General features: G+C 46.7%; 2 protein-coding genes across 2 annotated transcripts in view; both read left to right on the forward strand.

Moving 5' to 3' along the window:
* Positions 1-2,835: 2,835 nt before the first annotated feature.
* Positions 2,836-14,533, forward strand: LOC122463786 (IgGFc-binding protein-like). The gene is made up of 3 exons (XM_043535582.1): positions 2,836-2,890; positions 13,774-14,457; positions 14,523-14,533. The coding sequence occupies exons 1-3, from the start codon at positions 2,836-2,838 to the stop codon at positions 14,531-14,533; spliced, it is 750 nt and encodes a 249-aa protein (XP_043391517.1).
* Positions 14,534-14,615: 82 nt separating this feature from the next.
* LOC114020790 (IgGFc-binding protein-like) overlaps positions 14,616-20,176 on the forward strand; it is a 52,058-nt gene continuing 46,497 nt past the window's right edge. The window contains exons 1-2 of the mRNA XM_043535583.1: positions 14,616-15,039; positions 18,082-19,353. Coding sequence (XP_043391518.1) covers positions 14,745-15,039; positions 18,082-19,353 — 1,567 coding nt within the window. The 5' untranslated portion in view covers positions 14,616-14,744. The remainder of the gene's footprint in view (positions 15,040-18,081; positions 19,354-20,176) is intronic.

Raw genomic sequence — 20,176 nt, forward strand, 5'->3', positions numbered from 1 at the left:
AGAGAGTAGCTCCCCCAATAAGGCGCTGGTATACTTTATATAATTATGATCCCAACTAGTTTGACTGTGGAAGGTTTTATTGATATCCAGTACTATTCAATACTTCCCCTTACTGATCTCTCTGTCTTAGGTACATATGTGGCCCCCCTTACTACAGTACTGGAGCACCTCATAATGTATTTATCCTCACGACACACCTGGGAGGTGGGAAACTGGTATTAGCCCCATTTTACAGATGCCAAACTGCAATCCAGAGAGATTAAGCAGCTGGGCGGTGTGATTCCCAGTTTGGGTTGGCACACCTGCCCTCACTCTGCTTGACCCGATGTGGCAAAAGCAGCGGTGTGGTGGTGGTCAAGCTGCCCATGTCCAATCCTGCCCAACCCCCCCGGGTCAGTACTCTGGCAGCTAGCCTGTTCCAGCGCCCACCGTAAGGAGTTAACATGTGTTGCAAGAAACCACCTGAAATCAAGTAGACAATTACCACCTGGCAGGCATGGGACAAAGGAGGGTTAGTAAGTTACAAATTGTTGTAATGAGCCATACAACCAGTGTCTCTGCTGAGTGTCGAGCACAGGTATGGATTTAAATCCCCAGGCTCACTTTTTGAAGACGTTGTGCGGGTTTGCTGAGAGCTCAGTTGGGAGAAATCTTTTGTGAATGGCCTCTTCTGGCCTTCAACCAACTCCCCAGCCTTGTCCAGCTCATCATCAGAAGCAAACTCCCCACGGAGCTGGACACTCCAACTCAACGTGGCACCAGCCCCTGCCAGAATAACAGTTGCAAAACCTGCAGACGTATCTCCACTACTACAATGATCAATAGAGCCCTGAAAATCCACGGATATCTGCTTCATATCCACGGATATCTGCGTCCGTGGATGGGGATAGCCATGGACCATTTTTGTGGAGAGTGGATCGGATGCATACACCACCATGCAGGGCTATACTCACCAGCACTGCCTGGCCCGCGGCATCCAGCTCGGGCAGCCTGGGGGGCGCAGTACACTTCTTCACCCTAATTCCCCCTCCGCACTGCCCCTTCTCCTCGGGACCTTGACCCCGCACTGCCCCTTACCTCCAATCCCTACCTACCCTCATGCTGCCTCTTCCCTGCAAGACCCCGCCCCCCACTTGCTCCCTTCCCTCCTCTCCCTCCTCCTCCCCCTCACTAGCCCTTGTGAGATGGCTTGTTGCTGTGGGTGTACCCAGAGGTGGTGGTGGTGTACCCAGAGGTGGATTAAGATTTATTGGGGCCCTGGGCGCAAAGAACATTTGGGCCCCCACACCATGAGGCCCCGGCCCTTGTCCCTCCCTTACCCCCCAAAGCCCCGCCCCCTGGCCTGGCCGGAAGCCGGGCCACTGTGAGGGGTCTGGGACCCTCCACTTGCCCTGGGTGGCACACTCTGGAGAGCAGGGACATGGGCCAGGGGCAGCTCTTGGGCACCCCCGCCCCCCACCCAGGGCAGATGGTGGGTCCAGGGCTCCCCACAGCTGCCGGGCTCCCTGGGTGGCTCTCACTACAGCCTAGAGTGACTATGCATCTGGTTTTGGCTGGAACAGTCCCCTTTTTAAGCCCTTCCCCGGACGGGTGGGAGCAGAGCGGGGCTTGGGCCAGCTCTGCATTGGGGAGGGAAGAGGAGCTCAGGCCAGCTCCATGTGGTGGGGGAGAGGGGCTAGGGCCAGCTTCATGGTGGGGGGAAGAAGGGCTTGGGACAGGTCCATGCAGGGTGCGGGGGAAGAGGGGCTCAGACCAGCTCCATGGTGCGGGAAAGAGGGGCTCTGGCCAGCTCCACTGGGGGGAAGAGGGGCTTGGGCCAGCTCCATGGTGGGGGCGGTGGGAAGAGGGGCTCAGGCCAGCTCCATGGAGAGAGGGGGGGAAGAGGGGCTTGGGCCAGTGGCTTGGCCAGCTCTATGCAGCGGGACAGTGGGGGAATATAGTCACTGGGCTCCGGCTTTCAGACTGGCCAAGGGGTGGAAGAGGGGAAGAGGAAGATCAGGGCAGCAGGGTCCCGGAGGAAAGGAAGAGCAGGGGGTGGAGCCCCCTAAACATAGTATGGTATTGTTATAAGTACCTTGACTCTAAAGTACTTGTAGATGTATCTTAATATTCAGTAAAGGTGCAAACAACCTAAGAAAACAGTTATAAGAATTTTATGAATATCTGTTTGTACCTCTTTTCAGAGTAACAGCCGTGTTAGTCTGTATTCGCAAAAAGAAAAGGAGTACTTGTGGCACCTTAGAGACTAACCAATTTATTTGAGCATAAGCTTTCGTGAGCTACTGTAGCTCACAAAAGCTTATGCTCAAATAAATTGGTTAGTCTCTAAGGTGCCACAAGTACTCCTTTTCTGTTTGTACCTCCATGTTGAGGTCTCTCCCCTACACCACTAACCTACACTATTGCTGTGTGATATACTTGTCAGAACACTTCTGTCAACATTTCAAATGTGACACAAAATGTGTTTGTGTTCTAAATTAATTGCTTTTAAAAAAACCTAAGGTAATTCCCACCAAAATTTTTGTTAAACTACTTCAGTGGTTACAGATAGGTAACAAATACATTTAACTAACATTATTGGTGGAGGTGGTTAAAATTATTTTTAAATTCCAAATGTTTACGTATTTGATGATTTTTTCCAACCAACTTCTGTGATTAGAATGTTATAGTTATGAACGAGCCGGTGAAAGATTTACTCACTCAGAGAGTCACTAGGCTGCACTCTTTGTATATAATGCACAGGCCTGGAAGCGTCTGTTCACATTTCACAATGGTACACAAAACGTAGCTGTGTTCTTAATTAATTTCTGATGTATTTTCATTCTGTTTTTAGCCATGGGGTTCGCAAATATCATCCTGCACCTCTGGGCCTGGATATTCATGCTATGGAGTGAGTATTCAACAATATCACAGATATTTGTACGTCTTTCCATACAAATTATCTCTGCATGAAGCTCAGCCTTTTCATGTCATTTATCCCTCCTGAGTTTTGCGATGAAGCAACTGGAACTAGCAACGAACCCAAATCTTAAAGCAAAGCTCACCCAGAGCCATAGATTTTGCCTTGCCACTTTCCACATGATATCACAAATTGGCTAAAACTCATAGATATTCATCAGATAGGACTAGACATAAGAACAGCCATACTGGGTTAGATCAGTGGTCCCTCTAGCCCAGTATCCTCTCTTCTGACAGTAGCCGGTGCCAGATGCTTCAGAGGGAGTAAGCAGAACAGGGCAATTTACTGAGTGATCCATCCCCTGTCATTCAATCCCAGCTTCTGGCAGTCAGAGGTTTAGGGACACCCAGAGGACAGGGTTGTGTCCCTGATCATCTTGGCCAGGAGGCATTGATGGACCTATTCTCCATGAACTTATCTAGCTCTTTATTGAACCCTGTTATACTTTTGGCCTTCACAACATTCCCTGGCAACAATTTCCACAGGTTGACTGTGCATTGTCTGAAAAAGTATTTCCTTATGTCTGTCTTAAACCCACTGCCTATTAATGTCATTGGGTTGCTTCTGGTTTGTGTATTTTATGAAGGGATCAATAACACTTCCTCCTTCGCTTTCTCCACACCACTCATGATTTTATAGACCTCTATCATACCCCCCCCCTTAGTCGTCTCTTTTCCAAGCTGAAAAGTCCCAGCTTATTACTCTCTCCTCATCTGGAAGTTGTTCCATACGCCTCATCATTTTTGTTGCTTTTCTCTGTACTTTTAGCAATTCTCATATACCATTTTTGGAATGGGATGAACAGAACTGCACACAGTATTCAAGGTGTGGGCATACCATGGCTTTATATAGTGGCATTATGTTATTTTCTGTCTTGCTATCTATTCCTCTCCTAATGGCTTCTAACATTCTGTTAGCTTTTTTGACTGCTGCTGCACATGGACTAGACATTTTCAGAGAATGATTCACAATGACTCCAACATCTCTTTCTTGATTTCTTGAGTGGTAACAGCTGACTTAGACCCCATCATTTTATATATTTAACTGGGACTATGTTTTACATTTGCACATTACTTTCCATTTTTCAACATTGAATTTCATCTGCATTTTCTTGTCCAGTCACCCAGTTTTGTGAGATCCCTTTGTAACTCTTTGCGGTCAGCTTTGAACTTAACTATTTTGAGTAATCTTCAAACGTTGCTACCTCGCTGTTTACTCCTTTTTCCAGATCATTTATGAACATGTTGAACAGCACAATACAGATCCTTGGGGAACCCCGCTATTCACCACTCTCCACTATGAAAACTGTTTATTCCTATCCTTTGTTTCCTATCTTTTAACCATTTACTGATCCATGAGAGGACCTCCCCTTTTATCCCATGACTGCTTACTTTGCTTAAGAGCTTTTGGTGAGAGACCTTGTCAAAGGCTTTCTGAATGTCCAAGTACGCTATATCCACTTGATCACCCTTGTCCACATGTTTGTTGACCCTCTCAAAAAAATTGAATAGATTGATGAGGCATGATTTCCTTTGTAAAAAGCTGTGTCACTCTTCCCCAACATATAATGTTCATCTATGTATCTGATAATTCTGTTCTTTACTATAGTTTCAACCAATTTTCCCAGTACTGAAGTTAGTCTCACCAGGCTGTAATTGCCAGGGTTGCCTCTGGAGCCTTTTTAAAAAATTGGCATCACATTGGCTATCTGCCAGTAATCTTGTACAGAGGCTAATTTAAGCTATAGGTTAGTAGTTCTGCAGTTTCATATTCAAGTTCCTTCAGAACTCTGGGGTGAATACCATCTGGTCTGGTGACTTATTATTGTTTGATTTATCAATTTGTTCCAAAACCTCTGTAACCTCCTGGGTGTGGTGTTATGTCCCAGCCAGTGGCACCCTGGCTATTTAGAGATTAATGAGTCTGCTCTACAGCCTGGGCTAAGAGGCAGGTGGCTTTTAGCTCATGCAGTAGAGGCTCATGTCTTTAGCTCCAGAGGTCCATGGTTCAGTCCCACCTGCCACCAACTGGGGTCTGTGGGCGTTACACCTTCTCTAGTGACACCTCAATCTGGGAGAGTTCCTCAGATTTATCACCTAAAAAGAATGGCTCAGGTGTGGGAATCTGCCCCATACCCTCAGCAGTGAAGACTGATGTAAATAATTCATTTAGCTTCTCTACAATAGTTTGGTCCTCCCTGAGTGCTCCTTTAGCACCTTGATCATCCACTGATTGTTTGGCAGACTTCATGCTTCTGATGTACTTAAACATTTTCTTGCTGCTAGCTTTTGTCTTGTGCTAGCTGTTCTTCAAATTCTGTTTTGGCCTGTCTAATTATACTTTTACACTTGACTTGCCAGAGTCTGTGCTCTTTTCTTTTTCCTCAGTGGGATTCAACTTGCAATTTTTAAAGGAGTGAAGTTTTGGAACAACATTCCAAGGGAAGCAGTGGGGGCAAAAGACATATCTGGCTTCAAGACTAAGCTTAATAAGTTTATGGAAGGGATGGTATGATGGGATAGCCTAATTTTGGCAATTAATTGATCTTTGACTATTAGCGGTAAATATGCCCAATGGCCTGTGATGGGATGTTAGATGGGGTGGGATCTGAGTTACCACAGAGGATTCTTTCCTGGCTGGCTGGCTGGCTGGTGAGTTTTGCCCACATGCTCAGGGTTTAGCTGATCGCCATATTTGGGGTCAGGAAGGAATTTTCCTCCAGGGCAGATTGGCAGAGGCCCTGGGGGTTTTTGCCTTCCTCTGCAGCGTGGGGCACGGATCACTTGCTGGAGGATTCTCTGCACCCTGAAGTCCTTAAACCATGATTTGAGGACTTCAATAGCTCAGACATAGGTTAGAGGTTTGTTCCAGGAGTGGGTGGGTGAGATTCTGTGGCCTGCGTTGTGCAGGAGGTCAGACTAGACTATCATAATGGTCCCTTCTGACCTTAAAGTCTATGATTCTATGATTCTTTTTGTCTCTAACTGCCTCTTTCTCTCTGCTTTATAGCCATGGTGGCATTTTTGGTTCTCTTACTGTTTTTTTTATTAGGGGTATACTCAGTGGTGAGCTGGAGCCGGTTCGCACCGATTCGCTGGAACTGATTGTTAAATTTAGAAGCCTTTTTGGGACAACCGGTTCTAAAAAGGCTTCTGAATTTAACAACCGGCCAAAAGTGGCGCCTTAGGTGCTGACTCCGTGGGTAATCTGGGGCTGGAGCACCCACAGGGAAAATTTGGTGGGTGCAGAGCACCCACCGGCAGCTCCCCTCGTCCCCGTCCCCATCCCCAGCTCACCTCCGCTCTGCCTCCACCCCTGAGTTACGCTCTGCCCCACTCTGCTTCTCCACCCCGCCCCCCCCCGGCTTCCTGCAAATCAGCTGTTCACACAGGAAGCCTGGGAGGGCTGAGAAGCAAGCGGCGGCTTCGCACTCAGGCCCAAGGAGGCGGAGCGGAGGTGAACTAGGGCGCGGGAGCGTGAGGAGGGCCGCTCACACCGCAGCAGGTAACCCGAGGGGGCAGGGGCGCGCAGGGGAACCGCTCCCCACCCCAGCTCACCTCCGCCTCCCTGGGCCTGAGCGCAAAGCTGCCGGCTGCTTCTCAGCCCTCCCCGGCTTTCCGTGCAAACAGCTGATTCGTGGGAAGCCGGGGTGGGGGTGGGGGCGGAGAAGCAGGGTGGGGTGGCACGTTAAGGGGAGGAGGCGGAGCGGAGGTGAGCTGGGGCTGGGCATGGGGTGGGGAGCTGCTGGTGGGGGCTCTGCACCCACCAAATTTTCCCCATGGGTGCTCCAGCCTCGGAGCACCTATGTTGTCGGTGCTTAAGGCGCCACTTTTGATGTGATCAGTGGGGGGAGCGGCCGCTCCCCCTGCTCCCCCCCAGCTACGTTACCCCGCCCCAGGAGCCAGAGGGAGCCGCCCCAGATAAGCACCACTGGGACTTCCCACCTCGCCCCCTGGCAGGTCCCTCTGGCTCTTAGGGGCGGGGCGGAGTGGGCACCCACTACGGTTGCCCACGAGACCCTCCTGCCTCGTTCCGGGGGCAGTCAGGGGACAGGGGAGGGGGGTGGATGGGGCAGGGGTCCCGGGGGGGGTACGACCCCCTTCTGAGGTGAAGAGGGAACCGGTTGTTAAGATTTTGGCAGCTCATCACTGGGTATACTTATAGTTTTTGCCTCTATCATGGTGTTTTTAAAAAGTTTGCTTGCAGGCATTTCACTCCTATGATGGTTCCTTTGAATTTCATTTTAACTAATGTCCTCATTTTTATGTTGTTTCTCTTTTTGAAGTTAAATGCTACTGTGGTGGGTTTCCTTGCTATTTTACCCCCCAGAAGGATGTTAAATTTAATTTAGTTACTGTTGCTGTTGTCAAGCAGTTCAGCTGCAGTCACCTTTTGGATCAGATCCTATGCACCACTTAGGACTAAATCAAGAATTGCCTCTCCTCTTGTGGATTACTCTACTCTAAGTAAGGAGCTGTCATTAATGGTGTCTAGACATTTTATCTCTGCTTCCCGTCCTGAAGTGACATGTACCCAGTCAATATGGGGAGAGTTGAAATCCTCCATTTTTATTTGTTTTTCTGTTTTTGTAGCTTCTCTAATCTCCCTGAGCATTTCACAATCACTGTTACCAGCTGGTTGGTAGAGTATTCCTACTCCTATTATTCAAGCATGGAATTTCTCTCCATAGAGATTCTATGATACTGTTCGATTTATTTAAGATTTTTACTCTATTTGACTCTGTGCTTTCTTTCACATATAGTGCCGCTCCGCCATCAGCTTGACCTACTCTGCCATTCCTGTATATTTTGTACCCTAGTAAAACTGTGTCCTATTGATTATCACCATTCCACCATATTTCTGTGATGCTTATTATATCAACATTCTCATTTAATACCACACACTCAAATTCACTCATCTTATTATTTCGACTTCTTTCATTTGTATATAAGCACTTATAGAATTTGTCAATGTTTAGTTGCCTGGCTTCATGTGATGTAATTGATTGGAACTCTTTTTCGTTTGACTCTTTCTCTTCAGTTCCTACCTGTCCTTTATCAACTTCTATTCTCTCCTCTTTACTAGGATATAAAGAATCCCTGTTAATAGTTCCTCTCCTAAGGGATGTCTCTCTCCAAACCGTGTGCTCCTCAGTACCTGTTGGCTTTCCCCCACCCCTTAGTTTAAAAACTCCTTTATGACCTTTTCAATTTTGCATGCCAGCAATGTGGCTCCATTTTGGTTTAAATAATGCCCATCCTTCCTGATTAGGTTCCCCAGTTCCTAATAAACCTAAATCCGTCCTCCCTACACTGTCTCATCCTGCATGTGGAACTGGAAACATATCAGAGAATTCTATCATGGAAGTCCTGAGTTTAAATCTCTTTCCTAGTAGCCTAAATTTGGCCTCTAGGATGTCTCTCGCCTACCTTTCTCTATGTCACTGGTACCTACATGCACCGTGACCATTGGATCCCTCCCAGCACCGCACATAAGTCTAGCTAGATGTCTTCAGATGTTTGCAACTTCACACCCAGCAGGCAATTCACCATGTGGCTCTCCCGATCATCACAATCTCAGCTATCTACATTTCAAAGAATTTAATCCCCCAATACTATTATCTGTCTCTTCCTAATAACAGGGGTTCCCTCCCGCAGAGTGGTGTCCTCAGTGCGAGAGGATTCCATGACATCATCTGGAAGGAGGGTCCCAACTATGGGATTATTTCCCTCTGCTCCACTTTGATGTTCTTCTCCCCTGAGACATTCAATCTCCTCAGCACCACAGAGGCTGTCAGACTTGGGCTGGGACCACTCTACTGTGTCCTGGAAAGTCTTGTCTCTGTACCTCCCTGACTCCCTTAGCTCCTCCACTTCAGCCACTCTGGTCCCTGAGGGCCACGAGTTGCTTGCACCAAATGCACACGTACGCCACCAGTCCACAAGGACTTCAGTCTGCACTCTTGCAGGGTTTTTATTTATTTGTTTGTTGTTTTGTGTTTTGTTGGTGGGGGAGGAGGCATTTATTGGTCTAAGTTTAGATAATGTTTGTTAAGTGTTTCTGGCGGTCACGCTCCCTCTCTAAACTCACAGACTTTAAGGCCAGAAGGGACCATCATGATCATCTAGTCTGACCCATAGGTGCTGACTTCTAGATTGTCCCAGGAATGCCCCACCTCTGCTCCACCTGAGGCCCGCCCCACTCTGCCTCTTCCCCAAAGCCCTACCCTCACCCACCTCTTCTCACCCCCATTCCTCCCCTTCTCCTGAGGCTCCACCCTTGCCCTTCCTCTTCCCACCCCACTCCACCCCCTCCTCAAGGCCCCTGCCCACCCACCACTCTCCGCCCTTGCCCAAGCCCCTCCATGAGATGCCAAACAGTTGTTCAGTGGCGTGGCTGAACAGCTGATTGGTGGCAGTGCCGCCAACCTGCTGTGGCTGGTGGGTGCTGAGAACCCACTATTTTTTTTCTGTGGGTGCTTCAGCCCCAGAGCACCCACAGAGTCAGTGCCTATGACTTCCTGCATATCGCAGGCCACAAAACCTCACCCACCCACTCCTGTAATAGTCCCAGAACCTCTGACAGTTACTAGAGTCCTTAAACCATCATTTAAAGATTTCAAGTCAAAGAGAAACCACCATTTACTCTAGTTTAAAGCAGCAAGTGACCTTTGCAACATGCTGCAAAGGAAGGTGAAACCCAGCCAGGTCTCTGCCAATCTGACCTGGGGGGAAATTCCTTCCCAAACCCAGATATGGCAATCAGTTGGACCCTGAGCATGTGGGCGAGACCCACCAGCCAGACACCTGGGAAAGAATTCTTTGTAGTAACTCAGAGCCCTTCCCATCTACTGTCCCATCTTCAGCCATTGGAGATATTTGCTGTTAGTGTAACGCTGACAGACCCCGGTGGTCAGCAGGTAGGATCGAACCGGGGATCTCTGGAGCTTAGTGCATGAGCCTCTTCAGCATGAGCTAAAAGCCACCTGGCTGTTAGCTAAGGCTTTAGAGCAGACTCATTTTATCTCTTTCTCTCTAAGTGGTCTCGGTGCCACTAGATGGGACAGAACACTACACCCAGGAGGTGTGTGGGTTACATACTTCCCCTAGCTGAGGAAGCATATCCCAGACTTCAGAGATTTCCCAGCTGAAATCCCAGATGAGCCCCCACTTGTAAAGCCAACAGACCCTGGTCGTCACTGGGCGGGATTGAACTAGGGAGCTCTAGAGGTTAGTGCATGAGCCTCTACAGGATGAGCTAAAAGCCACCTAGCTGTTAGCTAAGGTTGTAGAGCAGACTCATTTTATTGGTCTCAGTGCCACTATATGGGACAGAACACCACACCCAGGAGATGTGTGGGTTACACTAGCAGTCCATCAAGCCAGTATCCTGTCCTCTGACAGTGGCCAATGGCAGGTGCCCCAAAGGGAATGAACAGACAGGTTATCATCAAGTGATCCATGCCCTGTCACCCAATCCCAGCTTCTAGCAAACAGAGGCTAGGGACACCATTCCTGCCCATCCTGGCTAATAGCCATTGATGGACCTATCTTCCAGGAATCTGTCTAGCTCCCGTTTGAACCCCGTTATAGTATTGGCTTTCACAACACTTTCTGGCAAGGAGTTCCAGAGGTTGACGTGAAAAAATACTTTCTTGTGTTTGTTTTAAACCTGCTACCTATTAATTTCATTTGATGGCCCCTTGTTCTTGTATTATGAGAAGGAGTAAATAACACTTCCTTATTTACTTTGTCTATACCACTCATGATTTTATAGACCTCTATCATATCCCCCCCTTAGTCGTCTCTTTTCCAAGCTGAAAAGTCCCAGTCTTAGTAATCTCTCCTCATAAGGAAGCCATTCTATACCCCTAATCATTTTTGTTGCCCTTTTCTGAACCTTTTCCAATTACAATATATCTTTTTTGAGATGGGGGAACCACATCTGCACACAGTATTCAAGGTGTGGGCATACCATGGATTTATATAGAGGCAATATGTTATTTTCTGTCTTATTATCTATCCCTTTCTTGATGATTCCCAATATTCTGTTCACTTTTTTGACTGCCGCTGCACATTGAGTGGATGATTTCAGAGAACTGTCCACAATGACTCCAAGATCTCTTTCCTGAGTGGTAACAGCTAATTTAGACCCCATCGTTATATATGCAGAGTTAGGATCATGTTTTCCAATGTGCATTACTTTGCATTTATCAACATTAAATTTCATCTGCCATTTTGTTGCCCAGTCACCCAGTTTTGTGAGATCCTTTTGTAGCTTTTCACAGTCTGCCTGGGACTTAACTCTCTTGAGTAGTTTTGTATCATCTGCAAATTTTGCCATCTCACTGTTTATCCCTTTTTCCAGATCGTTTATGAATATGTTAAATAGGACTGAGGCCAGTACAGATCCCTGGGGGACACCACTATTTACCTCTCTCCATTCTGAAAACTGACCATTTATTCCTACCCTTTGCTTCCCATCTTTTAACCAGTTACCAGTCCATGAGAGGACCTTCCCTCTTATCCCATGAATGTTCATTTTGCTTAAGAGCCTTTGGTGAGGGACCTTGTCAAAGGCTTTCTGAAAATCTAAAATACACTATATCCACTGGATCTCCTTTGTCCGCGTGCTTGTTGACCCTCTCAAAGAATTCTAGCAGATTGGTGAGGCATGATTTCCCTTTACAAAAACCATGTTGACTATTTCCCAGCAAATTATGTTCATCTATGTGTCTGACAATTTTGTTCTTTACAATAGTTTCAACGAGTTTGACCGGTACTGAAGTGAGGCTTACTGGCCTGTAGTTGCCAGGGTCACCTCTGGAGCCCTTTTTAAAAATTGGCCTCACATTAGCTAACCTCCAGTCATTTGGTACAGAAGCTGATTTAAATGATAGGTTACAGATGACAGTTAGAAGTACTGCGATTTCACATCTGAGTTCCTTCAGAACTCTTGGGTGAATACCATCCCGGAGACTTATTACTGTTTAGTTTATCAATTTGTTCCAAAACCTCCTCCTCTAATGACACCTCAATTTGGGACAGTTCCTCAGATCTGTCACCCAAAAAGAATGGCTCAGGTTTGGGAATCTCCCTCACATCCTCAACAGTGAAGAGCGATGCAAAGAATTCATTTAGTTTCTCTGCAATGGCCTTATCGTCTTTGAATGCTCCTTTAGCATCTCGATCGTCCAGTGGCCCCACTGGTGGTTTAGCCGGCTTTCTGCTTCTGATGTATTTGAAAAATGTTACTATTACTTTTTGAGTCTTTGGCTAGCTGTTCTTCAAATTCTTTTTTGGTCTTTCTAGTTATATTTTTACACTTCATTTGCCAGAGTTTATGCTCTTTTCTATTTTCCTCATTAGGATTCATCTTCCACTTTTTAAAGGATGCCTTTTTGCCTCTCACGGCTTCTTTTACTTTGTTGTTTAACCATGGTGGCTCTTTTTTGGTTCTCTATGTTTTTTAAATTGGGGTAAACATTTAAGTTGACAGGTTTCAGAGTAGCAGCCGTGTTAGTCTGTATTCGCGAAAAGAAAAGGAGGACTTGTGGCTCACGAAAGCTTATGCTCAAATAAATTGGTTAGTCTCTGAGGTGCATTTAAGTTGAGCCTCTATTATGATGTCTTTAAAAAGTTTCCACACAGCTTGCAGGGATTTCATTTTTGGCGCTGTACCCTTTAATTTCTGTTTCACTAACCTCCTCATTTTTGTGTAGTTTCCCTTTCTGAAATTAAATGCTACAGTGTTGGGCTGCTGTGGAGTTTTCTCCACCACAGAGATGTTAAATTTAATTATATTATGGTCACTATTACCAAGCGGTCCAGCTATATTCACCCCTTGAACCTGATCCTGTGCTCCATTTAGGAGTAAATCAAGAATTGCCTCTCCTCTTGTGGGTTCCAGGACTAGCTGCTCCAAGAAGCAGTCATTTAAGGTGTCAAGAAACTTTACCTCAGCATCCCTTCCTGAGGTGACATGTACCCAGTCTTACTGGGTACCAAGGCCACTCTTATTCTACTCAACTTTGTGAGACACTGGAAATTTGTGAACATACTCATGAATGCGAGGCAGTCATCTGAATACTCAGGAAAAAGAACAATGTTAACGGACTGAATAGGGCAGAGAGAATGTGATACTTTTAGTCATGGAAATATCCAAGAGTCAGATTGTTTCATTTTCAACCCGCTCTAGCCCCTATTGACACACCCATGCAGAAGGGTATTTGACAGGTTTCTTAAGACCCAGCTACTGTCCATTAATGGCTATTTACCAGGATGGTTAAGGAATGGTGTCCCTAGCCTCTGTCTGTCAGAGGGTGGAGATGGATGGCAGGAGAGAGATCACTTGATCATTACCTCTTAGGTTCACTCCCTCTGGGGCACCTGCCACTGGCCACTGTCAGTAGACAGGATACTGGGCTGGATGGACCTTTGGTCTGATCCAGTATGGCCGTTCTTATGTTTTTATGTACTGAAATCAATGAATTATAGGAGAATCTCAGGTTCCATTTAAAAAAAGTGGTTGTGAATAAAACAGTGGAAAAAGTGAGACCTCAGGTTCAGAAAACAGGAGGCAGAGAAACAGAGCACATAAAATTATTTAAAAATAAACCAACTAAGGATTTGAAGCCAAATCTCATGATTTTTTGGCAGATGTCTCAGGATTTTTGCATGTTTAGGGTTGGAATACTGCCGTAATAAAGTCTCCATCATAAAATTGATACTGAATAAAAACACGGTGTCTCATAAGCTGGGACAGAATTGGGAAAGGGTTTTATGCCTATCTCCTCCGTCTTTCTGTCTCTACAGGTGTTGCTAATATCTCCATCGCACTTTCATCTGTAGAAATTCCAGATCCCTCTTGCTCAGGCCCCCAAGGGACAGAATTTATCACAGTCTTCATGCAGAACCACTTACCACGTTATGGCGGTAAAGACTTCCGGTTGTTCATCACTGGCTACACTCCTGGGACATTGGTCACCATTTCCGTGAACAAAGCAGGTGTTAGGTTCAATATCCGGGCAAATCTGGGAGAGACAAAATGGATACAAATCCCAGAATTTGTGGAGCTGGCAGGAAGCAACATATTTGACCACACAGTCATCGTCCGGGCTGACCATCAGATCGCCATCCTCTCTCTGAACTATAAGACCTATACTGCTGATACCACTGTAGTGTACCCTGTGCAGAGGCTTGGGACAGAGTACTACGTGGTGACTCCAGTGGGGAACCGAGATGGTCTCGACAAGCAATTTGCTGTAGTAGCCTGGAAGGATCCCACCATTGTTGAAGTTTACCTCAAAGGGGCTGTCACTTTCCAAGGAGAAAACTACAGAGCAGGGACAAAACTGGTCATCCCACTTGGAGCTTACCAGGCCGTCCAGCTGCAAAGCCGTGATGACTTATCCGGCACCAGGATCATGTCCCAGAATCCTGTTGCTGTCTATAGCGGACACGTATGTGTTGCAAAGCACACCAAATGTGATTACGTGAGTGAGCAGCTCCTGCCGGTGTCTGTCTGGGGCACCTCGTTCATTGTACTGCCCTTATCCTTCCAGCCCAAATTTGACCTGGTGTATGTGGCTGCTTCCCAACACACTCGCATTGATTATCAGTCTGGGAGGGAGAAATCCAGAAGGAACCTGGTTGCTGGGCAAGTTGTGACATTTGAAATTAAAATCTCTAACCCCTTGTACATCTCTGCTAGTGCTGGGATCCAAGTCGCCTTCTTCTGCACTGGTGGGAGCAAAGGGAAAATCGTGTACGATCCCTTCTTCCTGATGATCCCAGATGTCTCTGGCTATTGCCAGACCTACAACATCCATGGACAGGACCTGTTTGAGAACTATGCCGTGATTGTAGCCAAGACGGCCGAGACTGCTGCTGTTACTATTGATGTGGAACCACTACGTGTTACTCTGTGGAGGCCTATTCCAGGCACAGCATATTCTTGGACTACATACAACTTGAGAAGTGGGTTTAGCAACCACACCATAGAGAACCCCAGCTCCCCATTTGGTGTCCTGAGTGTTGGGATTACAGACAAGGCTGGATATGGCTCAGCAGCTATTGGTGGTAAGTACAATATATTTGATAGTCTTTCTCACCCTCCCAGCCTCCCTTCCACCATCTTTCCCTGTTCCCTTCCTTCCCAACCCCTCCATTGGACAACACTCCCACTCAGAGTCAAAGGACAGAACCCAGGTGACCTGCCTCTCAGTCCTCATGCTCTGAGCACGAGATCGCTAAAAAATAGATACCAAATGTATATTTTGATACGTAACTGAAATATGATTTCTCTGTCCTCCGCTCCAAGTGTATTTTGAACCTGCAGGGGGTGTCTGGTAAACAAATTCCCTGTGAAGCAGGAGGGAACTGGTCCCTCTTCTCTGCCATGGAGATACATCAATAAGGATCACAAATAAGAATCATTAAAAGGAAATGGACCGAACCACCCAGACAGTAGCCCCAACCATTCACCTAGATTGCCCAAACTGGTTGTACCACTTTATACTGCTATACCTAAAGAAACACAACCTCCCTAGTGCAGATACAGTATCATAGAATATCAGGGTTGGAAGGGACCTCAGGAGGTCATCTAGTCCAACCCCCTACTCAAAGCAGGACCAATCCCCAATTTTTGCCCCAGATCCCTAAATGGCCCCCTCAAGGATTGAACTCACAACCCTGGGTTTAGCAGAACAAATGCTCAAACCACTGAGCTATCCCTCCCTGCGTAAAGGTGCTTATCCTAGTGTCTTGTCAGGGACAGGGAATAAGTGTATAAACTTGTCTACATTACAGCGCCTTGACGAGTAAAGCTGTGTTGGAAGAGCCCCCTAGTGGTAACGCAGCAGAAAGAGATCTGCTTTACCACTTTTCTGAATAACATTAGCTATGCAAACAGAAGCACCACTCTATTGGCATAGTTGTAAATCTACACCAGGCGTTTTGTTAGCATAGGTCGGCTAAGTGGTACGATTTTTTTTGCACACTTCTAACTGACAGCTATGCTGGCAAAACTTTGTAGTGTAGACGAGGAGTAAGACACCTTCACGTTGAAAGAACTGTGACCACGTTAGGGGTTGGTATGACAAATTGGCATAAGAGCCCTAACCAACATTGTTATATCAGTACAAAATCTGTGTGTAGACCAGGGCTTGGATGAAAAGTGGTATTCTGGAGTGTACATTCATCATCAAAAGATTCAATGACCAATCTACGAAGGGGGCAGAGTTAAGGGCGTCCACAAGATGCCACATGATGCAGAAATTATTGGGTGGATATTTCTGGCCTGTGGTATTCCGCTATTTCTATACAGGAAAGGGAATACGCTATACGGGTCTGAAGCAACTTTTTACAGCTATAACAGGGACGCACACAAAGGGCTGTACTAGTGTAAGTATCTGGGCAAAAAATAAGCTTTACTAGCATCAGGATTTGTCTACACAGGATTTTTTGGTATAACCTGAGGTTTGAATATAAACCAATAAAGTTATGCCAATATAATCCCCTGAATGGACACTCTTAGGCAATGTCTACACTAGGGGCACTTTGCTGGTATAGCTGTACCAATGTGCTATACTAGTGAAGAACTCCGAGGATGGACCCGGATTATACCAACAAAACAGTGCTTTTGCCAGCATAGCTTGTTGCAGACTAGCCTTCGGGCTACTGGACAACAAAAGCTTTTCCGGTGCAGTTTTGCCAGTACAGCCAGACTGGCAAACCCCCTAGTGGTGATGCTGCTTATATTGGCAAAAGGAGTTCTTTTGTTGGTTTAGTTAAACCACCTTCCTGAGCAACATAAGCTATTCAGGCAAAAGGAGTCTTGCCAGTACAAGGTGTGTCTACATCGGGGTTTTTGCTGGCATCGCTAGATCAATTAGGGTTGTGATTTTTGTACACTTCAAGCTGATACACTTATGCCAGCAAAACTCTACACTTTAAACTCTGATCTCCACACTACACTCAGCTATGTCTACACTTAAAACACAACAGTGGCACAGTGTAGATCGACAGCAATGGGAGGGGTTCTCCCACTGTTATCAACCTAGCGCTGTCAACACAGGGACTTAGGTTGGCTTAAGTATGTTGCTCAGGGGTGTGGATTTTTCATACCCCTGAGAGACATAGCTGGGTCAATCTAATTTTCTAGTGTAGACCAACCATAGTAGTGTAAATCTGGCCCACGTGAAATAGCCTGTACCAGCAAAAGTGCAGTTTTGTTGGCATAAACTGTATTTACACGAGAGGCTTTTTCTGGCTTAGCTATATTCGTCAAGTATGACACCTCTTCCTACTCCTGACTAACACAGCTATGCAGGCTGAAATCTGTAGTGTAGACATGGCCTTATAGAGTGTCCTTTTTTGGATTATCTAATGTCGCTTGGGAAGGAGTGTAAATGAAACTGAAAGAAGACACTTATTTTGGAATACAGGTGTCCACACTGGCGGGTTACACCAGTAAAATAATACTTGTACAATTGGTAAAACTTTCTCATGTAGACAGGACCTTAGGCATCTTTATATAAGTATAATTGGCTCCAAACAGGGATTATATGCATATAACTCTATTTGTATAAAGTCACCTCCGTAACCAAAATAATTATACTGGGACAACCACTGGGTGTAGACTCGGCAGAAGTTTGGCTGCCCTGGAAAATCAGTTGAGGTTGGGGGAAATGCACTTCTCAGGAGAAATGTGGATGGACCCTGAGACAAAAGGTAAGACACTCCCAGGCCTGGTCTATGCTAGAGAGTCAGGCCAGTTTAACTACGTGAGTCAGGGATGTGAAAAATCCTCACTCTGAGTCTCATAGGTAAGCTGACCTAAGTCCCCGTGCAGACAGCACTAGGTCTCATATTCATCGGGGGGGGGGGGGTGAATATGAGAGACGAGAGGAAGAGATGGAGGTACAGTTGGCCTTGTAAAATGTACCAATGACATTCACTCCCAGAGCCAGTGTTAGAAGCCAGGAGCCCCGACTCCCATTCCTGTGTCTGTGCTCCTTGTTATCAGTCCTAGAAGGCTGGCACCAAACGAGAAGAGCAGGTCTCATAAAATGTTGCTGTCCTGGTTTGTGATGCTCTTTTGTATTTGTCTCCTCTACGTAGGCATTTCTAGTGCTGCCCCTACTATTCAACCTCCAGATCTTCCCCGTACCTCTTGCTCAGGCCCCCAAGGGACAGAATTTATCACAGTCTTCATGCAGAATCACTTACCACGTTATGGCAGTAAAGACTTCAAGTTATTCATCACTGGCTACATCCCTGGGACGTTTGTCACCATCTCAGTAAATAAAGCAGAGTTTTTGGTCACTATCACTGCAAATCCCGAACAGACAGTATCTGTGATGATCCCAGTGTTTGTGGAGCTGGCTGGAAGCAACAAATTTGACCACACGGTCATCATCCGGGCTGATCATGAGATCTCCATCCTCGCTCTGAACTATAAGACCTATACAGCTGATACCACTGTAGTGTACCCTGTGCAGAGGCTCGGGACAGAGTACTATGTGGTGACTCCACTGGGGAAGCCAGATGGTCTCGATAAGCAATTTGCTGTAGTAGCCTGGAAGGATCCCACCATTGTTGAAGTTTACCTCAAAGGGGCTGTCACTTTCCAAGAAGAAAACTACAGAGCAGGGACAAAACTGGTCATCCCACTTGGAGCTTACCAGGCCGTCCAGCTGCAAAGCCGTGATGACTTATCTGGCACCAGGATCGTGTCCCAGAATCCCGTGGCCGTCTATAGCGGACACGTATGTGTTGCAAAGCACACCAAATGTGACTACGTGAGTGAGCAGCTCCTGCCGGTGTCTGGCTGGGGCACCACATTCATTGTACCGCCCTTATCCTTCCAGCCCAAATTTGACCTGGTGTATGTGGCTGCTTCCCAATACACTCACATTGATTATCAGTCTGGGAGGGCGAGAGCCTCTAAGGACCTGGTTGCTGGGCAGGTTGTGACATTTGAAGTCAAATTCCCTAGTCCCTTGTACATCTCTGCTAGTGCTGGGGTCCAAGTCGCCTTCTTCTGTGCTGGTGGAAGCAAAGGGAAAATCGTGTACGATCCCTTCTTCCTGATGATCCCAGATGTCTCTGGCTATTGCCAGACCTATAACATCCATGGACAGGACCGGTTTGAGAACTACGCAATGATAACAGCCAAAACATCAGAATCTGGTGGCATCACCATTGATAAGGAACCCTTGGAAAACATTGCATGGAGGCCAATTCCAGGCACAGGGTTCTCTTGGGCTGAATACAACCTTGGCAAAGGGTTTAAGAGAGAAACCATGGAGCACCCCATATCTCCTTTTGGGCTTCTGAGCATTGGGATTGCATCCAAATCTGGGTATGGCTCACCAGCTATTGGTGCAAGCAGTAAGTAAAGTAGTTTTTGTTATGTCTTTTCCCACTTCTCACTCTCTTGCCACCTTTATTTAGCCTTAAACCCCAACCCATAATATTACAGAATCTCAGCTTGAAAGATGGAAAGACTTGTTGGGTCAGAGTCTCGGCGCTGTTGAGCTTCAGGTGTGCCCAGCAGAACAGGATGGGCAGCTGACAGGGAGCTGATCACACTCCGAGATCTTCTCCTTGGGTGTAGCCTGGGGGCTGCTCTAAATTGAGCCCACTGACTGTGGTCCCCTACGTGTCATAAGTCAGCTGAGCACTGTCAGAGCCCATCACATCCCAGCCACTCTCCTTGCCTGCTCTGTGCTGCCCATGACATGCTCCTCTCTGCTCCACCATCTGCATTGGGTGTTGCGGGGACAGAGATGTAGGAACTTGTTCTGCTGGATGTATGCCTGCTATTGTCCCACCCATGCCAGTGATTTCCCAGCAGGGGACTAGTCAGAGGTTTCTGTTTCCTTTGTGCCACCCGTGAGGGATGGTCTAGTTAATACGTAGTCCTGTCTTGAGTGCCGGGGGCTGGACTAGAAGACCTCTCAAGGTCCCTTCCAGTCCTACAATTCTATGATTCTATGAATGGTGCAAAGGGCATATGTATGGGACTAGATAGATGTTTGTGTGTTGATAGATCAGTATAGAGGGTGTGGTAGGTGATAGATGGATAGACAGATATAAAGGCAGTTGGCAGATAGATATAGATGGACAGATACAGAGAGGGTGACAGAAAGATATAGTAAGTGATGTGGGGGGACAGATGGACAGATAGCTATAGAGGGGACACTAGATATTC

This window comes from Chelonia mydas, chromosome 24 (assembly GCF_015237465.2).
Source record: "Chelonia mydas isolate rCheMyd1 chromosome 24, rCheMyd1.pri.v2, whole genome shotgun sequence".
In the NCBI taxonomy this organism is placed as follows: Eukaryota; Metazoa; Chordata; order Testudines; family Cheloniidae; genus Chelonia; species Chelonia mydas.